This window comes from Coptis chinensis, chromosome 3 (assembly GCF_015680905.1).
Source record: "Coptis chinensis isolate HL-2020 chromosome 3, ASM1568090v1, whole genome shotgun sequence".
NCBI classification, from domain to species: domain Eukaryota; kingdom Viridiplantae; phylum Streptophyta; class Magnoliopsida; order Ranunculales; family Ranunculaceae; genus Coptis; species Coptis chinensis.
In genome coordinates, this window is record NC_141458.1 from 76,079,716 (window position 1) to 76,103,066 (window position 23,351).

The 23,351-nt window shown below is 34.9% G+C and overlaps 1 protein-coding gene across 1 annotated transcript; it reads right to left on the reverse strand.

Annotated features, from left to right (window-relative positions):
• Positions 1 to 7,378: 7,378 nt before the first annotated feature.
• Positions 7,379 to 9,745, reverse strand: LOC147510851 (DNAJ heat shock family protein). The gene is made up of 3 exons (XM_086602694.1): positions 9,207 to 9,745; positions 8,656 to 9,086; positions 7,379 to 8,125 (listed from the first exon to the last, which is right to left on the reverse strand). Exons 1-3 carry the CDS (start codon positions 9,369 to 9,371, stop codon positions 7,687 to 7,689), a joined length of 1,035 nt encoding a protein of 344 aa, XP_086458820.1. The 5' UTR covers positions 9,372 to 9,745; the 3' UTR covers positions 7,379 to 7,686.
• Positions 9,746 to 23,351: the final 13,606 nt, after the last annotated feature.

Genomic DNA, 23,351 nt, shown 5'->3' on the forward strand with positions numbered 1-23,351 from the left:
TGTGAACGCTACAATATGGGTTGTATAAGAAATTTGTATTTTGTGTTAGCTTTATCTTACAGTTTTTATAGGCTCATTTTGGGCCCAAGCTAGATGTATAGATGGGTTGCTATTGAGTTGACTCCAAATCTAACCCATCACACGGAAGTTTTAACCATCCACCTGAGTTTCATCTCAGCTTTGGATGTAATTTGAGCTAAAAGCCTAAAAGCCAAAATAAAGCTCGGTTTCATCCAACATAGTATGAAGCACATGAATATAACACTTAAACACAAGTTGGTAACTTGATATAGATCGAGAGAAATCAATAACAAAATCCGTCAGCCCAAAACAACCAAGTGATAAAACCTATGTACATAAATTATGCAAGCTTTGAGGGCTTCTACTACTTAGTGGATGGTTATACTTAATACTTAATAGATATATATTATAGTTATACCCTCTTGGCTCTATTTTTTAGAGCCTTCACAAAGACTCTAATATTTTCACAACACTTAAACTAATTACAAAATTTAGGAAAAACCTTGCGTCTCAAACTAGAAAGGAAAGCTTATCCCTATTACCAAGTTCTCTTTAACCTCACAAAAAGAAGTCAATATACTTCCATCATTATTCTCCGTATTACCAAGTTCTCTTAAACCTCACCAAGAGGAGTCAATATACTTCCATCATTATTCAATACCGAAAAAAAAAAAAAAAAAAAAAAAAAAAAAATTTAGCAAGTTTGGTTAAGATATCAGATCAGATCGTATACAGCTCGAGCTTCTTCATGTGTTTGTGTCTTCGGAGAACTTGATAGATGGTGACTATGATTATTGTTTGTAATTGCAAATTTTGGATGGTTACCTTCTTCTCCGACGTTGCGACACTTCAAATCAAACTACACTTATGGGAGCAGTAGAGTGACTTCCGCTTCTTACGTGCTTTAAAGTTACAAGTTATTAAAAGAGATAGTGGAACCTGAAATTGTAAATGTGGTGCTAACTCTTAACATGTTTTGATGATTCTGGCTGATAGTTTATACATCAATCTCAACTTTTATTCAATATCATTTTTTGCCAACAACTTTCAATCAACTTGCTTAGAGAGTTGATGCTTAATCACAATTTGGATCGTTACATATTCTTGAACTCTTTTATTAAATGGATAGTTGGATGCATTATAGACCAGTTAGATAATTATGTAGAATACGTAAAGTACTTAGCAGTAAATAATCACTAGAGAAAAAAACATTGTGGTAGTAAACACTCTCAAAACATATATGTAGGTTTATGTTTTAGGAAATTGGTCTACAAGGGACACGCATACCACAAATGAGATGTAGGACCAAAAGAAATATAGACTATGTATAAGTGTATAGGTAGGATTTGTTAGACGCTAACAGGTGACTAATTCTCAATTTCTATTTTCATATGCACTACTATATCTAGAGTGTAGACTCCATATAGTTCAGTTTAATAGGAAATGGAAGGAGGCAAAAAGAAAAAGGAAATTAGTTGACTTGAGGCGAGTTTTAAATATGGGGTAAGATGTATGTTGTATACTTATATTAAACTTTTAAACATGATGTAGGTGAATGAAAAATCGAACAAAATCAGGATAACACAAAGAAGAAGTTATTACTACTTATTTCGTTCACAGGGGATTCATTAAGAAAGATGTCACGGTAGAGTAAATCTCAATGCAAAGTTGCTTGAGAAGGAGGGACACGAAGCAATTTTTATCTACATGCACTGTGTTACTATATATTGCGCATTCAAAAACCCAAAATGAAATTGGGATTTCCCTTGCTTTAGAGTTGACTCCACTATTTTACCGTACCAATATTTGAGTTGTATTCTAACGTAAACTCATGATCCATGTACTCTGTTTCAATTGGTCTAGATTTTACCAAGAGCATTCAAAATTCACCATTGCTATTTGATGGATTATTATCTACTTTGAGAAAAGATTCAATTATGTATATTGTAAGAATTATCCCTTTTAACCATTAAATAAAAAATATCTAATGCAGTCAATTCTTAGTTATATTCACAACAATCAATTACAATTGTTTTTTTAAAATAAATGCAGTTAGAATTCTCTGATGATCCCACACAGTGAATCATATATATATAGCAAACCTCAAAGAATAATTAACGTAAAATCGGAAACTGAATGCAAATGCATCGAACTAATCTCAAAGAATAATTAGCGGAAAATCAGAAACTGGATGCAAATGCATCTAACTAACCACAATGAATAATTAACTGGAAATTGAAAATTAAAAACTGGATGCAAATGAATTGAACTAACCTCAAAGAATAATTAATGAGAAATCGAAAACTAGATGCAACTGCATTGAACTAACCACAAATAATAATTAATAGAAAATTAGAAACTCGATGCAAATGAATCAAACTAATCTCAAAGAATAATTAACGGAAAATCAGAAACTGGATGCGAATGTATTAAACTAGCCTAAAAGAATAATAAACGGGAAATCGGAAACTGGATGCAATTGCATGCAAATGCATTGAACTAGCCTTAATTCCCTTAAAAAATAATTAACATGAAATCGAAAACAGTTTGCAACTGCATCATTGAACTATTCCGAAATAATAATTAACAAGAAATCAGAAGTTGTATGCAACTGCATTAAATTAACCTCAAATTATAATTAACGGGAAATCAGAAACTGGATGCAACATCAAACTAACCTAAAAAATAATTAGCAAAAAATCAGAAACTTGAATAAACTACAATGAACTAACCTCAAAGAATAATTAACGGGAAATCGAAAACTAGATTGATGCAACTGCATCGAACTAACCTCAAATAATAATTAACTAGAAACCGAAAACATGATGCAAATGTAATGAACTAACCTCAAAGAATAATTAATGAGAAACCGAAAACATGATGCAAATGCATTGAACCAACCTCAAAGAATAATTAATAGGAAATCAGAAACTGCATAGAACTAACCTTAAAGAATAATTAATAGTAAATTAGAATTTGGACACAAATGCATTGAATCAACCTCAAAGAATAATTAACGAAAAATCGGAAACTAGATGCTAATGCATTGAACTAACCTAAAAAAATATTTAATGGGAAATCGGAAACTGAATGCAAATGCTTTGAACTAACCTAAAAAAATAATTAACATAAAATAAAAAATTGGATGCAACTGCATGGAAGTAATCTCAAAGAATAATTAACAAGAAATTGGAAACTAGATGTAAATGCATCGAACTAACTTCAAAAAATGATTAACGTGAAATTAGAAACTTAACATCAGAGAATAATTAATGAGAAATAAAAAACTAAATACAAATGTATCGAACTAACCTCAAAGAATTATTAATTGGAAAATTAGAAATTGGAGGCAAATGCATTGAACTAACCTTTAAAAAAAAAAAATTGACGGGAAATCGGAAATCGGATGCAACTACATTGAAGTAACCCCATAGAATAATGAATGAAAAATCATAAATTGGATGCAAATGCGTTGAACTAACCTCAAAGAATAAAAAACTTGATGCAAATGCATCGAACTAACCTCAAAGAATAATTAATGGGAAATTAGCTATTGGAGGCAAATGCATTTAACTAATCTTAAATATTAATTAATAGGAAATCGGAAACGGGATGTAAATGCAAATGAATTGAACTAACCTCAAAGAATAATGAATGGAAAATCAGAAACTTGATACAAATGCATTAAACTAACCTCAAAGAATAATTAACGAGAAGTTTGAAACTGGATGCAAATGCATGCATTGATCTAATCTCAAAGAATAATTAATGGGAGATCGAAAACTAAATGCAACTACATTGGTGAGCTCAAAGAAGAACTAACGGAAATCGAAAATTGGATGCAAATGTATTGAATTAATATAAAGAATAATTAAAAGGAAATCGGCACCGGGATGCAAAAATATTGAACTAGCCTCAGAGAATAATTATCGGGAAATCGGAAAGTAGCTAGATGCAACTACATTGAACTAAGCTCAAAAAAATAATTAACGGAAAATATGACACCAGATGCAAATGCATGAAACTAACCTCAAAGAATAATTAACGAGAAATCGGAAACTAGATGCAACAACATTAAGCTATCCTCAAAGACTAATTAATGGAAATAAAAAATTGGATGCAAATGCATTGAACTAAACTCAAAGACTAATTAACGGAAAATCGGAAACTGGATGCAAATGCATTGAAGTAACCTTAAAAAATAGTTAACAGAAAATCGGTAACTAGACGCAACTGTATAAAAATAACCTCAACGAATAGTTAACAAGAAATTGGAAACTGAATGCAACTGCATCTAACTAACCTTAAAAAATAATTAACGAGAAATCGTAGGCCTCAAAGAGTAATTAACGAGAAATGGGAAACTAGATGCAACTGCATTGAACTAGCCTAAAAAAAAATTAACTGGAGAAATCGGAAACCGGATGCAACTGCATTGAACTAACCTCATAAAATAATTAATGAAAAATCAGAAACTGGATGCAAATGCATTGAAACTAAACTCAAAGAATAATTAACAGAAAGTCGGAAACTAGAACTAATCTCAAAGAATAATTAATTGGGAAATAAAAAACTAGATGCAAATGCATCAAACTAACTTCAAAGAATAATTAACGGAAAATCGGAAACTGGATCTAAATGCATTGTATAACTATTCTTAAAGAATAATTAATTAACGGGAAATCAAAAACTTGATAATCTTTGATGACCCTATATAATGTATCATATATAATTACTTTTATGTCATGTTTGCAAGGACATTACATAATGATCAATAAAAGTTTGTATTACACACCACTTTTGGATAATTAATATGAAATCAAAAACTAACTGTATGCAAATACATTGAACTAACCTCAAAGAATAATTCACGGGAATTCAAAAATTGTATGCAATTGCATTGAAATAACCTAAAGAATATTTAATGGCAAATCGAAAACTGGATGCAAATGCATTGAATTAACCTCAAAGAATAATTAACGGGAAATCAAAAGCTAGATACAACTGCATTGAACTAAACTCAAATAATAATTAACGGTAAATTTGAAACTATATGCAAGTGCGTCGAACTAGCCTCAAAACATAATTGTATTATATGTAGTGAGAGTGTCTCGACAAATATAGTTTTGCAATTAAAGTGGTGTTTGTCATCTCTCTTTTTGTATAATGGGAATGTCTTTCTATTCAATATCTTTTTGGCTTTATGTGGGCATTCTCAAACTGTGGGGTTTTTATTCAAGTTGCAAGAAATTTAGATGAGTTATCAATATAATATTCATATCTCATTGCTTTGCATAATATTAATATTTTTTAGAATAATTTAATATAACGACACTCGTTCGTAGGACGAGTTAGAAAGCTAGTCATGTTTTAATAGGAGAATAATTCATGTTTTAATTAGATATGCTAGATTTTTTCTTTTCAATAGGAGAAGAATTCCCTTTTTAATAGGAGAATGATTCCCGCTTTAATTAGAAGTGCTATAATTTGTTTTAATATGAGAGGAATTCTCGTTATAATAGGAGAGAAATTCCCTTTATAAAAAAAGATTCCCGTTTTTCAAATATGAGAGAAATTTCCGTTTTAATAGGAGAGAAATTCCTGTTTTAATAGGAGATGATGTGGAATTTTAATAGAGCTTGAAAAATACATCTTGTAAGAGCTTTAATATTATGACTAGAAAGTAAACCCGTGCATACGTATCAGCTCTTTTAAAAATTTGCTCAATGATCATAACTATACATATATAAATTTTCTAACAAATCATGATTCATGTTTTTGTCGCTAATCCGTTTTAATTTTCTAACAAATTTGTTTAATTAAGTTTTAAAAACCCGTTTTTTAATTGGGGGAGGGATCCCATTTTAATTTAAAAGTGTTATTCCCGTTTTGTTTTTTATATGAGAATGATTCCCATTTTAATTGAAGTGTTAGATTTTTCTTTTTCTATAAGAGAGGAATTTCCATTATAATAGGAGAAAGATTATCGTTTTAATTAGAAGTGCTAAAATTACTATACATATATACATTTTCTAACAAATCATGATTCCTATTTTTGTCGTTAACCCGTTTTAATTTCCTAATAAATTGGTTTAATTAAGTTTCAAAAACCCGTTTTTTAATAGGGAGAGAGATTCTGTTTTAATTTAAAAGTGATTCCCGTTTCTAATAGGAGAATGATTCCCGTTTTAATTAGAAGTGTTAGATTTTTCTTTTTCTATAGGGGAGGAATTTCCATTATAATAAGAGAAAGAATCCCGTTTTAATTAGAAGTGCTAAAATTTCTCTTTTCAATAGGAGGAATTCTCGTTTTAATAGGAATTGATGACGTGGAATTTTAAGAGAGCTAGAAAAATACCCCTTGTAGGAGCTTTAATATGAAGATATAGATATAAATGTAGGAAATCAATATTTATGAGTTTAGTGGTTTGGTGAGGTAATGTATCTAAACCTCAAGATTCACTCTTTCCTACACTTCATATTTTCTTTATGGAGATTATGCAATATATCCTTCCATCTAATGGGATGGCGTTTCAAATAATTTGGAAGTATCATTTTCCAAGAAAAGAGGAATACGAAGGGAGACATCCTATAAACTGAAGTACAATTTAGCATGAAATTGTTAATTCGGACTTCCACTTCTTTCCAGAGATGGAAGAAACTTCTCCTTCAGATAGCAAAGTAATGAAAATATTTTTTGCTGTTTGATGCGCAATGATGGATCATAGATTCATAGGTGCGTATGTAGGTGCGTATGAACTATGATGTGGTGTGTAGCAAACTAGAAACTGTAATTTCTGTGGCTGCAATGTGAGGGGTGCGGTCGCAGAGACCATTATGGTTCAATTGTAAAACTCTCATCTTGAAGCCACACTAACTGTACAAGATATAATATTTTCACTCTTCCAATTTAGGGAGTAATTCATCATTGGGTACGTATCAGTGATAGCAGTGCGGGGTAGTAGTGCGGTACCACCTCCTGTCCTGTTTGTGTAGGCTATTAATGTTTATATGAATGGCTGATACTACTTCAACAGTAGTTCAACCTGCATCTCATCAATCTCATGTACCATAATTCCATGCTATGCCAACAAGACTTGAAAAACATGCTGATGACAGTAAACTGAAATACATAATACTGTAAGCGAAAAAACTCTGATCAAGTGCCCTGACAGGCTTAGTATTTTTTTTAAAGAGAACAGCAGATAAGACCTGAACTTTTCATTGATAATCCATAGAGCCTAATCATTCTGAAATTATGACAAACTGATAAAGCAGTAACTACCACAAGCCAAATTTCAAACTATTAACTTATATTGAAGGTAGAGGAAACATGAGGTAACTGCACCTTTTCATGTATGTAACTATGTATGAAAACAATTCCCTGATCATGCCATATTATATATATTCTCCGAAAAGCAAAGATAAGATCAGATTACAAAAGTTGACAACGAGTTCCATCAATTTTGATACATCAACTAAACAAACCAAGAAATACATCTGACATTAAAATTACAACAAATTGAAGATAATAAAAAAAAGAAACATATATGAAACAGCCAATTACAGAAAAAAAACCTAAACCTAGAAGATACAGTAGACTTTCCAGGTTAACTGAAATAATAAAACCAAAAACGATCAAGAACAAAACCCTTGTAATCATCCTCAACCTCCCAAGATGCGCTTGAGACCTACCCGTTGCTCGGAAGTCAATCTAGCTGGAAACTTGACTTCAAATTTTACCCTGAGGTTGCCTCTCTTTCCTGGCTCCTTCACAATTGGCATCCCCTCCTTGGCAATTACGACTTCATAACCAGGGCTCACAACTTCTGACACTGGGAATGTTAGGTTGCGCCTGTCAAGTGTTGTGAGATTCACAGTGGGCCCAGCTAGAGCTTCTGCAAGTGAGACCTTCTGCGTGACGATAAGATCATTTCCATCCCTCTTGTAGACATCATGGGGTTTCTCATCGATCACAAACACTAGATCAGCAGGAAGCTGATTTGGTTGCTCATTCCCCTTATCTGGGAATGTTATCTTTGTCCCCCTTTTCCAGCCGGGTTTCACGTCAATAGTTAATATCTCCGTTTCAGGCACTAGACGTCTGCAATTGTTTGGTTTAAACTCTTTTAACGGAAGAATATATAGTAAAAACAGTGTATTTGTCTTTATGTGGACTGTCTACTAGTAAACCGATATACACAAGGCTAACAAGGTCAAATAACTAGCAGACCAGCATGCACAACACCAAGTTGACCTTTTAATAAGTAGTAAATTGTATAAATATGATGCCTACTATCCAAAGAACGCCCGTCCATTGATCCATAACTTCTATACTAATTCTGACTGGCTAGCCACCTAGCCTCAGTCCACAACTCAACAACAGATAAGCAGACAAAACATGCATCGCAGGGTGCTTATAAACTATTGATCATCAACTATAATTCTGTTTTAGCAAAGGACAATAAATCAGAGAATTTAAAGGAAAATGAAATGAAATGCCAACAACTATCTTGGACCGTAGGACCTATTACTATGTGAAAGAGGATATGTTAACAGATACAAACACCCTCATAAATCAAGCTCAATGAAGACAACCATGATGTACAATGAGAAGTCAGGAATGTAATGTACCCATTAGAATTAACGGCATTTCTAGAGATCTTCATTTTCCTCGTCGATCCACTGTACAGCTCCTCAAGAGTGCAAGGCAGCTTAGTCTCCACTGGTAAGGGTTTACGCGGCATGCCTGCGCCCATTCCTTCATTATAAGATCTAAAAACATTTTCACTACCTCCACCACCAAACCCTCCAAACATTCCTCCATTATCCGATTGGAACCTCATCGATCTTCCAGGTCCTGTAGACCCAAATCCAAACGGACTACTTCCAAAAAATTCAGCAAAAATATCCTCTGCATTGCGAGGATTGAACCTAAAATCGTTAGAGGCACTTGAACCAAAAGGAAATCCGCTACCACTAGGTGAACCTGGTGGAGGAGCACCCTTCAATCCTTCTTCCCCATACTGATCGTAAATAGCCCTTTTCTGCGGATCACTTAATACCTAAACAATTAACATTCGACAAATCAATTCATCTAACTTCATTAAAGAAAACTACATCAAACATATATATGCAGATATTAATATTAACATAAAACACAATAAAAATTAAAGCAAGCTTACATCGTATGCTTCGGAGATCTGTTTGAATTTGGCCTCAGCTTCTTTCTTACTGTTAGGATTCTTATCTGGATGCCATTTCATTGCCAATCTCCTATAAGCTTTCTTAAGATCATCATCATTTGCATTCCTATTCACCTTCAAAATATTATAATAATCCACTCCCATCTCAAACTCAAACTCAAACACCAACAACAATGTATAGCTCAAATCTTTTCCACAAAAATGAGACCCCTTTATATCCAATTAAAAATTCATATTATACAGATATTAAAATCTGTAGAAACCCAAATATACACACCATTTTTCAGTACAAGATCAAAACTTAAACAAAAGATTCATCAAACGTCAAGTGTTATTGAAAAGAAGACTATCAAATTGTAGAGATTTTTGCAATAGTGCTGAGTTTGTAATCAATTTATAAAGAATTTTGCCAAAAAGAGCTAAAGTTTTGCTGCAATTGATTGGAAAATTGGGGGAAGGAAAAAATGTGGGAAATGGGAAGATCGAAGATCAAGGAGACATTTTCATGACAGTTGGTGGTTTATTCTGATAGTCCGGTAAGCATTACAATAACTTATGATCCTCACACGTGGCACTTTAGAACCGTAGTTTATTGCCAAGGGCCAGCTTGATATGACTTGATCTTCAAGCTTAAAAAAATACACTAAAACTCCAAAATATGATTCTGCAAAGTACCCTCTATATAGAGTTATCGATTATTAGGACAACCGACAGCGTTGGTAAATTTTAAAGGTGATTCTATCGGGCACTCATCAAATTGGATTGGGGAACCCTAATTTTTTTTTTTTTTTTACATGTTTGCTATATTACAAGTTTGCCATCAAAGTCCAAGCCCAGCAACCAATTCAACCGGTATCGCCAAAACGAATGGGTTGTTTACACTCAAACGACATGACCATATCGTTTTAGTGTACACTCAAATTACGTGACCACATCGTTTGAGTGTTAGTTTGAGTTTGAGTTACACTCAAACTACATGACCAAGTCATTTGAGTGTATACTCAAACGATATGGACAAGTCGTTTGAGTGTTACTCATACTAACACTCAAACTACGTGTCCACGTCGTTTGAGTGTTAGTGTGAGTAACACTCAAAACAATTTGTCCATGTAGTTTGAGTATACACTTAAACGACTTGGTCATGCAGTTTGAGTATACAATCAAACGATATGGTCACGTAGTTTGAGTGTATAAACTACATGACCAAGTCGTTTGAGTATACACTCAAATGATATGGCCATGTAGTTTGAGTATACACTCAAACGATATGGTCATGTAGTTTGAGTGCATACTCAAACGCACTCAAACGACGTGGCCATATCGTTTGTGTGTGCATTTTAGATTTGGCTAATCATTTGATATCACATGCAAGTGGGTCGTTTAGGACTTATATGGGGCGATATGGTGAAGTCGTTTGGACATAAACACCAATTACACTTTTCTTATACATAAACACTAACACTTTTCTTATAATACAAATAATTAATCGATCATAAGTGTATAATAATTTATTTAAACAATTATGTACAAAATTGAATTAGTAATGATTAATTATCAACACATTCCAATTGAATTAGGAAAATTGAAATCCGATTTAAAAAATTGGGTTAGAAACAACATAATTACACTAACACAACTACATGCACTCTGCACTCTTTATCTGTTATGACATAGTATCTTTATAACCAAGTTAAAACATGTAATCAAACATGCTAAAATCTAAAATAATAATTTGTTTTATATCTAAACTTGCTATTATTATTTTTTTCAATTGTGAATCATAAACTAGTTTAGGGTTTGGAGTTCAGGGTTCAGGGTTCAGAAATTTCGTACCAATATATTTCACTTAATTATTTGAAATAATAATTTGTTTTATATCTAAACTTGTTATTTTTTATTTTATTTTTAAAATTGTGAATCATAAACTAGGTTGGGGGTTTGAAGTTTAGGGTTTAGGGTTGTTTACAAATTTCGTACCAATATATTTTACTTAATTATATTATTCAAAATAATAATTTGTTTTATTTATAAACTTATTATTTATTATTTTCTTTTTCAAATTTTGAATCATAAACTAGTTTGGGGGTTTGGGGTTTGGGTTTAGGGTTTACCAATTTCGTACCGACATAATTTTTTTTTTAATTTCAAACATATTTCACTCAATTATCCAAATCTAAAATAATAATTTGTTTTTTTATCTAAACTTGTTATTTTCCATATTTTTTTATTCAATTGTGAATAATAAACTAGTTTGGGGTTAGAGTTTAGGGTTTACAAACATATTTCACTCAATCATTCGAAATATATCAAAATTTCAAATATATATAGAATACTCATTACTCCTCCTTGTTCATTTTTTTATCAAAATTCTTACTCCTTACATAGAATATTCAAGTTTCTCTACATACTTAAGTTTCTCTACATATTAGAATACTTAAGTTTCTCTAAATGGAACATGAAGATGAAGAAGAAGCATTTGATGTAATGTTTGAGGTACAACAACAAATTAGAGAAGGAGAAAATAGAAGATATGTTGAAAGTGAAGAAGTGGAACAAAATATTGAAGGTCAAGGTGAAGAATTTGAAGATGCGATAAGTCGAGCAAATGAGATGCCGAGAAATCGTCGACGACAAAGTGCAAATCTAAATAATGAGGTAACACTTGATTAAAATGAATACAAAACACTTGATTAATTGAATGAATGAATGGATGCAAAACACTTGAATGAATGCAAAACCCGAGCCCAAATGACATGGCTGGGTTGTTTGGGAACACTATAGAACGACATGGCGGTGTAGTTTGAGAACACTAGAACGACATGACTGGGTCATTTGATGACACTATAGAACTACATGGCCGGGTCGTTTGATAACACTATAGAACTACATGGCCGGGTCGTTTGGGGACACTATAGAACTACATGGCCGGGTCGTTTGGACCCTCTATGAAACTACATGGCTGGGCCGTTTGGACTAAATTTAGTTAAAAGTTCATTTTTTTTGTTGTGACTTTGAAACTAAATGCAAATTGTTTGAGACTCTTGTTTTATTCTTCTATATGTAGAATTCTTTGCCGCTATCCGGGAACCGATCCTCTGCAAACTCGAATGATGTGGATTGTCAACCGATTTTAAGTGATACAACATAAATTTTTACTACGGAAGAGGTATGATTGAGTAGGCATTGATTTCATTTTTTTTAAAAATTTTCTAAATATAATTTTATTAGTGTATTAATAATAGTTGTTGTTTTTTTATGTGTTTAGGTATTTCATACACGTAGCAAGGCAATCAGTTGGGCAACCGCTAGAGGAAGACAAGTTAATGTTGTTGTGGTCATTGAAAAGTCGGAGTGTGCCAAGAGAAACCGAGTGGCAAGATTGAATTTGGCTTGCGAGTGCTCGGGTGTGTATCGGTCACACAAGAAGGAAGGCGAAGAGAGGGCTAATAAGAGAAGGTCGGGAACCAAAAAATCGGGATGTCCATTTAAGTTAAAAGGTGTTTTCCAACGCGGCATTGTCGATAGTTGGAAAATAGAAGTTAGAAATGGTATTCACAACCATGTATTGGTGAAGACCCTTGAATGACATGCATTTGCTACTCGTCTGACCGTTCCAGAGTTCGAGTACTTGTCAGAGATGAGTAAGTGTGGAATAAAGCCTAAACAAATTTTGGATTCCATCAAGAATAGGTATCATGAAAACATATCTAGTATATCCCAAGTTTACACTGCAAGGCAGAAGGTGAAGAAATTAGATATGAACGGTCTCACACAATTGTAGAGATTGCGTAAGTTGTTAGCAAAAGAACATTATTTTGAGGAGTTGAGACAGGATGAGAATACCGAGGAGATAACGGGGTTGTTATGGGCCCATCCAGAAGGTGTTAAGTTGGCTCGAACTTTTCCAACAGTTTTCATGTTAGGCGCTACCTACAAAACTAACAAGTATCGGTGGCCTTTTGTACAGTTTGTTGGGGTGACTTCAACGTGAAAGTCTTTCATCGTGTGTCAGGTGCTGCTTTAGTCTGAAACAACAGTCGACTATGAGTGGGCCCTGCATCATTTTAGTGGCTTGCTTGGTGACATAAGCCCATCTGTGATCGTGTCTGACAAGGACTTGGCCCTGATGAGTGCCATTGACAAAATTTTCCCTAACGCACACAAGCATCTATGTAGATGGCATATCGCTACGTGCGTCCTTTCAAAATGTTACGATATTTTTCCAACTACAGAACTTATAGAGAAGGTCTAGTTCTCGTGGAACACTGTAGTCAAATCGAAGACAGATGTTATTTTCCAGCGTAGATGGGATGCTTTGGAAAAATATTATAGGGTTGAGTACTCCAATTTTGTTAGTTATTTGCGAGAGACTTGGTTTCCTCACAGGGATCGATTCGTATGTTGTTGGACTGACCAACACATTCACTTTGGGAGTACAACGACCAATAGAGTTGAAGGGTCTCATGCTCAGGTGAAGCGTGTACTAGGAAATGCAAACTGTCATGATTTTTTGAGTATATTTAGCTTAATCCACCTGATTCTAGAGATCCAGATGTCCGAGATTAGAGCTACCTTCGAGAGAAGTATGATTGTAACTTAACACCACCACCGGATTCCTTTGTTTCGTGAACTCAGAGGCCTTGTCTCACGCAAGTGTTTGGACTTGCTATTTGAAGAAATAGATACCCGTGTAAAGCGTGTTAAAGATGGAGAGATACGGTGTTGGTACTATTTGCGCACGAGCCATGGACTGCCATGTGCTCATAAATTAATTGAGTTTAAAGAGCAAGAGCGGTCCATCCCTTTGACTGCTATCGACCCTTTTTGGAAAACATTGTCTGCTTCTCCCAATGTGTCAGTGGGTGTTGGTCCCGATGTTACACCTTCGATGGACTTGTTCATGAATAGGTTTGCAATGGTTTCTGAAGAAGAGCAGAGGGTTATGATTATAAAGCTTATGGAGATTGCCGTACCAGAAAGTACATGGCTAGTACTGCCTCGTGAGGAAGCAAAAACCAAAGGTCGGCCGAAAGGTAGCTGCAGCAGAAAGCTTCCAACTGGAGATGATAACTCTTCAAAGCGAGATCCATCTCATTTTGAACATTCTCAACGTGACCATGAGGAGTAGGTCTCGTCACAACCACACACTACGCCCACCCAAAACACCCACACCACACCAAGAAAGAAGTCTTCTCCAAAAATACCAACCCAAAACATCCATACCACACCAACAAATAAGCCTTCTCCAAAAACACAAAAAACAACCACACTAAGAAATAAACCTTCTCCAAAAATACCAAAAACAACCACACCAAGAAATAAGTCTTCTCCAAAAACAGCCACACCACGAAATGTGAGAGATGGGTTAGACTTTGGAAAGACAAGGGGTCCTAAGGATTACGGGTTTGATATTCCTGAAGAAATGCATAAATACATTGTTAGAGTCTATAACCTTGTTGGCGATCGCAACTGCGGCTATAGAGCTTTCTGCATTGCATTAGAAAGAAGTCAAGAAGAATGGCCACAGATGAGAAGGGAGTTGTATGAAGAGCTTACTGACAACCTCCCCCTTTATTGTACTTTGTACAATCAAAGTGAGGTTTTTTATTCGATGAAGGAAATCCTACATAAAGAAGGTTACACACCCTTAAATAAGTGGATGAGCATGCCCTTTGCTGGATACTTATTTACTTCAAGATTTAATGTTGTCCTTCTGCATTTAGGAGCTCGTCAGTGCTTCCTTCTCATGCCGCTGAGAACCCAAGCAAATCCTGAGAAAGTGACCCAAGTGTTAGGTAGCGCACATGTTGGTGGAAATCATTTTGTCAATGTTGAACTTGTTGAAGATTGTCCGGTTCCTCCAGTAATGCGCCAATGGCTTAGAGCTCGATATGATATTGCTGAAAGTTGGAATTTAGCCTTGACAGTAAGGCAATTGCAATTTATGACATTGAACATTTCCAATTTAATATGGGAAAACGAGCCCGTTGAAGACCCAACAGTACATGTTATCGACTAAGTTGTTTGTATGTTGTCGATATGATATTTTGATGTAATTTGGAACACTTATAATTTGATTTGATTTTTATGTTATTTGTTATGTTAGGGCTTTTATTTGATTTGATTTGGAAATCGAGTGATTGACTAAGTTGATTCGGATGGCAATCGAGTGATTTGGAAATCGAGCGATCGACTAAGTAATATTTTGATGTAATTTGATATTTTGATGTAATTTGGAACAAGTGTAATTTGATTTGATTTTTATGTTATTTGGAAATAATGTTAGGGCTTTTATTTTATTTGATTTCGAAATCGAGTGATCGACTAATTTGATTCAAACGGCAATCGAGTGATTTGGAAATCGAGTGATCGACTAAGTTAATTCGGACGGCAATCGAGTGATTTGGAAATTGAGTGATCAACTAAGTTGATTCGGATGGCAATCGAAAAATCGACTAGTTGATTCGGACGGCAATCGAGTGATTTGAAATAATGTTCGTATGTTGTCAATAATGACCGAAACTACACGGTCAAGTCGTTTGGCTTTTATACCTAACGACCCAGCCACATCGTTTGGGATTAAAGGCAAACGACATGGCCAAGTCGTTTGGCCTTTATACCAAACGATGTGGCCATGTCGTTTGGTATAAAAACCAAACGATCTGGCAAAGTCGTTTAGCCTTTATACCAAACGACATGACCACATCGTTTGGTTTAAAGGCCAAACGACTTGGCCATGTCGTTTGCCTTTAATCCCAAACGATATGGCTGGGTCGTTTGGGATTAAAGGAGAACGATCTGCCGAAGTCGTTTGGTATAAAGGGAAAACGATCTGAAGAGGTCGTTTGGCCTTTATGCCAAACGATGCGACTGGGTTGTTTGGATTTTTTTTTTTGAAAGTTCATTTCGTTTTTACAACACTTTCATATTCATCAAATTCCACTTAATTCCATTCAAACATCAAACATCAAGCACCCATTCATCAAATTCATCTATTCATATTCATCAAATTCCATTCAAATATCAAACATTCATTCAAACATCATATCTATCCATTCGAAGTTAACAAAGTTACAAACCCTAAATTAAAAAAAATTACATCCATCAAACTAAAACTGAAACAAAGTTTCAAATAATCCATCCATCAAACAAATTACAAAGTTACAAACCTTAAACTGAAACAAATCATGAACTATAACGCCCACCAATGTACTTGCACCTAGTCAAGTTGTATGCCCATTCGAAGGAGGACCTTGCTTCCTCTGGCATATCATTCCTAGCCAATTGCAGACCTCTCTCTAGCAAATGACTGGTTTCATCGATGACGTCGTTCTGTCGAAAAAAGGGAAATCAAGTTAAGTTACCAATCGAATGTAAAAAATCACAGTTAGAGAAACTCAATTAAAAATCACAATACTTACAATCGGTGAACAGTTAGGCAATGTCTCCAGGGAGGGATGAATAGGAAGAAGCTCAGGGTTCACCAAAACTACATGAGAATTCTTCGCATACCAAGTCATGTAGTTTTGATGACACTCCCATGGATAAGACGAGATAGTTGCAGGGTTGGATCATGTGATTCTGCAACGACTCCCAGTAAAGTGGCCCAATATTGGTCCAGTTCACCTCATACCCGCGTCCAGCCACAGTTCTTGTTCTCCAATTTGGTATTGGAGGATCTTTAGGTACAAGCTGCACGTGACCCAACTGACGCACCACCCTTGCGGCAAATAAGTAAAGCTCGACGATGTTGAAAAAACATAGCAATCCCTCAAAAAATGCAATGTTATCGATCGGGTTTGTATCTCTGACATTTTTGTAGGGATGCCAAACAACCTGAAACAAAATCAAATGTGTCATTAACAACTCCAATGATCAATTACTAAAAAAATATATAAACAAACTTAAGTACTTAAACTTAAACTTCAATACTTACATACATTGAACTTAATACTTACATTGAATTCATTCAAATCATCAATTATTGCTCGATAAAACTATAATGCATACATTGTATCGTAATAGTGTGGAGCGACTGGGATGTGTCTATGAGCACGCGGCTGAGACGAGGTATAGTTGAAGTTTGAGACTATTATGAATACCGGAAAATACTCATAGATCCACGCCTAGATATACACAAATAGTTAACATATTGATAGAGTAATAAAATTAACATTAAAAAAAATAAACTCTAAAATACTCAAGTTTTACCTGTAGAAGAGTCATATAGCCTGTAACCCATTTCACCTTCGCACATGTGGCAGCCCCAAGACCTCTATACAAAAAACGCCAAAATTGCTGCACCCCATGCATACTCTTCTATCTCACTGAATTTCAACAACGGCCTCAGATAACATATAGGCACTCCAGTCCCAGACTTGTCAGTGAAAATGGCACATCCAAAGAAAACCAGGATAAATGCTCTAACAGCCTGTTGAACTTCCTGGAAACTCGAGGCCTTCTCCACCACCTTCCCAGCAGCGTCACATATAGGGCTATCATGAACCTTGTTCGCAAAATGCTTCCGGATGAATTCTAGCCTTACTTTTGAAGTGAACCTGCTAGATTCCATCTCCGCCCTAATCAAATCAATAGGGATCCCCAGACCAATATGTAGGAGATGTATCGATTGTTGTAAGTTCAGCTCACTGTCCCCTTGCACCACTCTTCCTCTAACTGTGACTCCACAGATTTGGACAACATCGTCCAAAGTCACAGTCATCTCCCCAATTGGCATATGGAAGGTGTTGGTCTCCGGATGCCATCTCTCCACAAACGCAGATCAATGGTGGATCAATATGCTCGTGATAACCTTCCACGAGATCAAACAACCCAGTTTTTCTCAACTACATGGCAAATCTCGGAGACCTTTCACATTCATTATTGAAATCCCATTGGGATAACTTCGCTAAGTGCGAAACACACTTCAACGCTCTGTGATCCTCTTGAAACAACCGAGCATGCATTAAATATATATGAGCAGAAACAAAAGATTTTGTAAAAGAAAATCAAAGTACCCAAGAAAAACAAAATATATTACCCTTCTCTCCCAAACGTCGCTAGCGACATGCACTGCATAGTCATACAACAACTTTGACTCATGCGGGCTACTCTTATACATACCTCTTTGAAACTCCAAATCATCATTGGATTTTCTTACGAAATCCAATACCGGAGGTGCTTCTTCCACTGGTGGTATGTCTTCTACCACATATTCTTCCACATCATCCTCCTCACTCTCATCTTCCACTATAATCTTTCCTTTGTTCATATTTACATCTAAACCTATATTACTTACATTGTTATCACTATCTACACTATCTTCACTCGATGAATCAACCTCAAGAACCTCCTTTTCCAAATAGTCCCCTCTACGCACTGATGCCGTTAATCCCTCTGCCCTTTGTCTCTTTCCTCCAACTGCGTCACCACTAGAGGAACCGCCACCAAACATTTTCTTCACACCCTTGAATGTAGTTTTCGCTACATTCTTCACATTCTTTGATCGAGGACCCATCGCTACAAAGAAAAATAAAACAAGTATTAGTAAACCATATTTAAATAAACCATATTTAAAGAAACAATGTACAAAGAAAAACACTAGAAAAGGGAGATAATCCCAGTCGTAAAACTAATATACTTATAAGCTTGCTATGATAACTCCAAGTATATATGAAGAAATAGAATGAGGTGTTACGCTATCCAAATTCTATCGAATTTTGGGCAGAGTTTCCTTTGTTTGGTCAACGTTTCATATACTTAAACCTGTCATAATCGCCTCATACATTATACCAAATCCCAAATACACGAAATTCTTTAAATTGGTAAAACAAATGATTTTCGATTAAATGCAACTAAAGGGAAATTAATGATACCATTTATCATCATAACAGTGAATGGTGCTAAACTAAACAAAAACTCTACCATACCATATCAACGTAGAATCTGAAAATTAATTAATTAAGTACAAGTGGTAGAATTCATCCCGAGTTAAACAATCAATATACATCTACTATTATAATCAAAATTTGTTACTGAAGTTGGCCTTTGAAGTCTCAATTTGAAAGAAAACATGGAGCATGTCAGTCATTCCCCATTTGTGATTTGTTATTCCTATGCACTTGTGCTCATACTGAAGACTGTTGTGGCAGATAAGATGGATGCACACTCTAATAAGAGACCGAGAAATAACAAAGCACGATTTTGTCTTCTATTCAGATCGTCTTATTCGTAATTTATGCAAATCCTCTCTTCCTTCTTTTACGTACAAAATCACCAGTTTCCTAATGTTAACATATAAATTACATGTCAGGTTGTGGAGCATGGTCTTGGTCATTTACCATTTACAGAAAAGCAAGTAACGACTCTTACAGGTTTGTCGAGGAAAATAATTAGCATTGCTTTGTCATGCTGTTATCTTGTGGTCAAGCTTGAGAACATTATCTTTTGTTATAGTTATTAATTTTCCTTCTAATTCATGATAATGCAGCATGGAAGGTAAACCCCTAACTCCTCTCCACATTAAGAGAGTGGAATTTATACCTAGGAGATTGCAAACAACCACCCAAGGCCTGACCTTAATCACTGATTACATGCCCTCCAACTCCGGTAGTAAAATATCGCACCCAGAAAACATTTCATCGGGGAAAAGAAGGCCTCAGTGAATACTTTCCCTTAACTCAATCAAACCAAATTTAATGGCCTTGGAAGACTATTTAGGGAAGGGACAAAGAAATGCGAGATGGATCAGTATTGGAAAGCACTTCGTGCTTAACCTAATTTTGATCTCTCATGGTGTTCTGTCACTCTCGTGTACTTCTATATTTGCCTTGTGTTTCTCCCGATTTTCAGGGAGTCAAGCATCAAACGCACCCTTGCAGAAAAATTGTTCTGGCAAGTGAAGTTTGTAGATTTGTAATGGTTGTAGACTTGTAGCCCACTAACTTTAATATGGCAATAGACACTCTTCTAGTCCATCCACCTCATTTGACTCTCTCACAAGTCCTAAATTTGTTTTCTTTGCATATTGTGCCTAATAAGTTACTTTTAACTCTCATGGCATCATTCCAATCCATGTTATTTTATCTCCAGGATCAGTTTATACAGGAGTTGACTTTTGCAAGAAATTGTGTGGAGTATCCATTGTTCGAAGGTGAGCCATAAATATTCATTTATTTTCCGTTTGTTGCCCTATTGGAATATATTTTGTTAAGTTTTGTGGTCCCACGCGAATTCTTTTATGTAAGCCGTACTGATGCTTAGTTCTGTAATAACTGGTCTCTTATTTAAAGTATTTTAGTTGTAAACAACAAATTGTTTTGAGTACCCCAAAGTTGGAACAACTGATTCTTTACTGACATTTGAAATTTTGGGACAAATATTCATTGAAAAAAAAATGAAAGGATGATATAGAATATAACACGTTACCTAAATTTCAGAGATATGATTACATAAAGTTTTTACTTTTTAGCTATTTTTGGATATTAGGTTGAACAATAGCTTGGAAATGTAAATAAAAACATATAGTGTCAACAAAAAAATTAAGATTTTATTCTAGTTAATAAATTGAAGCCAAGGACTAGGAGATATGCCTACATGTTTATAACATCGGCGCTTCCATACAACTCTATTGTAAGACAAGTCCGGCAAGACTCGACATTGAATTCTTTTCATCAATATAATATAGTAGCATAAGAAAGTTAGAGAAAACATTCCTATTTCATAGATAAGAATTTACTGGCATTAGATAATTGATAACAAACCATGTTTATTTACTTCTTATAATTAATCGAACAAACCAAAAACTTTGCATTTAAAAACCGTGAATCCTTACCTAGAAACATACATTCTGTATTTGGGTTATTCTTATGAATAATAATGAGTCTAGCTCTGACCGTCTCATTCCCACTTAGCACTAATGAGGCCTTCAACTAGTAAGACACATCTAAACTAAGGCTGTGTATGGCACTGCAATATGCCATATCTTCATTACTAGCTTAGTAGCTTACATTTGCGTCAATTTGTTGTTTTACAAATAAATAAGCAAAAGCACATAAATAAACCTTCTCGCCATCAAATTTTCAAGAAATTCAGATTTAAGCATATCCAAACTAAATGATAATATGCTCACGGAATAACAAAAAAATCAATGAGGGTTTGTCCAAGTCAATAGAACTCATAAATTGGAAGACTACTACCAATCCTAGTCATACAATATGCATGACCTAAATATTCAAGAGTGACAAAAGAAGGTAATTTTTAGTTTAAACGAGCTTACTCTGTCAAGGAAAAGATTTTCGCCGTAAGGAGTCTTGAATAATGCCAGTTGAAGCTTTTCCTAGGAAATAGATAAACAAAGAAACCATATAATCATTATGATATGCACAACCCGATTGAGAAACACGCAGATAGCCACAGAAAAGGTAATTTAATTACTATAATGACCAACAAGCAATGGACCATAATGAGCAGCAAGCAAGCAATGAATGAATTCCAAATTTCCTACATTACATGCGAAAATCAACTCCTTGCTATGGTCATGCACCTCAGAATTGGAATTGGTTCACTAAGTATGATACACACTTGTCATTAGAAGCTGTTTGGAGCTTGGAGAATGGTCAAAATAAGCTGAGCGTATGTAAACTAATAAACAGGTCGGTCTTATTACTAGTTATTATTGCCCGAAGGCCAGGGGCTGTAGTATAACATAAGGGTTTTTTCAAATGTTTGGTGGGTGTGCCCCCCTTGCCGATCAGCTATCCCTAAAGGTAATCGAACATGTAGCCATTACAAAAAATAAATAGAGAATTACCTTATGAATTAAACCATCGTCAATAATTGAGCTACTCAACTCCTTAAACAACTCATATAACGCCTCTATTTCATTAACCGAAACTGCAACAACAACACACAAAACACAATTCTAATTATCAAATTAATAGTAAAAAAAAAATAACAACAATAACGAAGCTTACAACGTGATTCATTAGCAAGTCGAGAGATGTCATTGTAATGACATGCAGTTGGGTGGTGGTAATAATGATTGAAACAACCAACAAACACACATATACAAGCTTCAACCAATGCAAATAAAGGTAAGCAACATTAAATCTAAGTTTATGTTCAATACTAACAGAATCAAGCAAACTAATATCATCTTATTCCCGCCATTTCATATATAGCACTATTAATCTTATTCCTCTTCCCATAATTTTTTCTCTCTCTAATAGCGCATTCCCCACTCTTCAAACCACCACTCACTTCTAAAAGAATATCACAGAGCTTAACAAATCATGTTTTTCAGAAGAGCAAGGACAAGCATTTCAGTGAAATTACCATGACAAGCATTTAAGTGAACAACAATAATCCAAACCCACATAATCCGATGATCGCACGAAAAATACAAATCGTATAATTTGATTTCTTTACAAACCAAAATTCAAAGACCAAAATTCTAGTCACAAACCAATCAGCTCTCGAAACAAGATTAAGCAAGAATCACCAAAGTGAATGAGCAAAAACGCAAACCAGATTTGAGCACCCATGCATATACTGATCAAATTGGATAATCAAAAGGAGAAAAACCAAAAAAAGGTGCATAATTTCTGCTGAAGCTTCTGAAACAATAGTGTCATGTTTCCAAATCAATAGTTGTTTGACAGCCCGTTGGATTGCTTCAATAAGATTGGGTTTTTTTTTTGGTTTTTTTTAGGGTTTGAAGGGTTTGTGCGATAAAGATGACCGGTTTCAGGAGGTTTTTCCGGTTTTGCGATTTGGTGGGGGGGTGTACTGGGAATTTGGTTGGGCTTTGTCGTTTGGGCTTGGGCTAGAGGCTGCCCAATCTAATTTCAGTGGCGCCCAATACAGGACCCATTTTAAATAGGTCGAATTGCTCATCTTGAAACCGCAGAAATTGATAACTTACATATATTTTCTTTTCTAACCATCCATGAAGATAGCCCAATGGAATAATTTGTGAATGGGTTAACTAGTATTACCCCCCCACTAGATGAGCCAATTAGGATCCACTCCCCCCCCCCAGATGGCCAATTAGGGTCTCCCCCCCAACACACGGTCAACTTAGTTTGACTATTAACTTTTAAGTCAAATGGTTGAAAATGACAC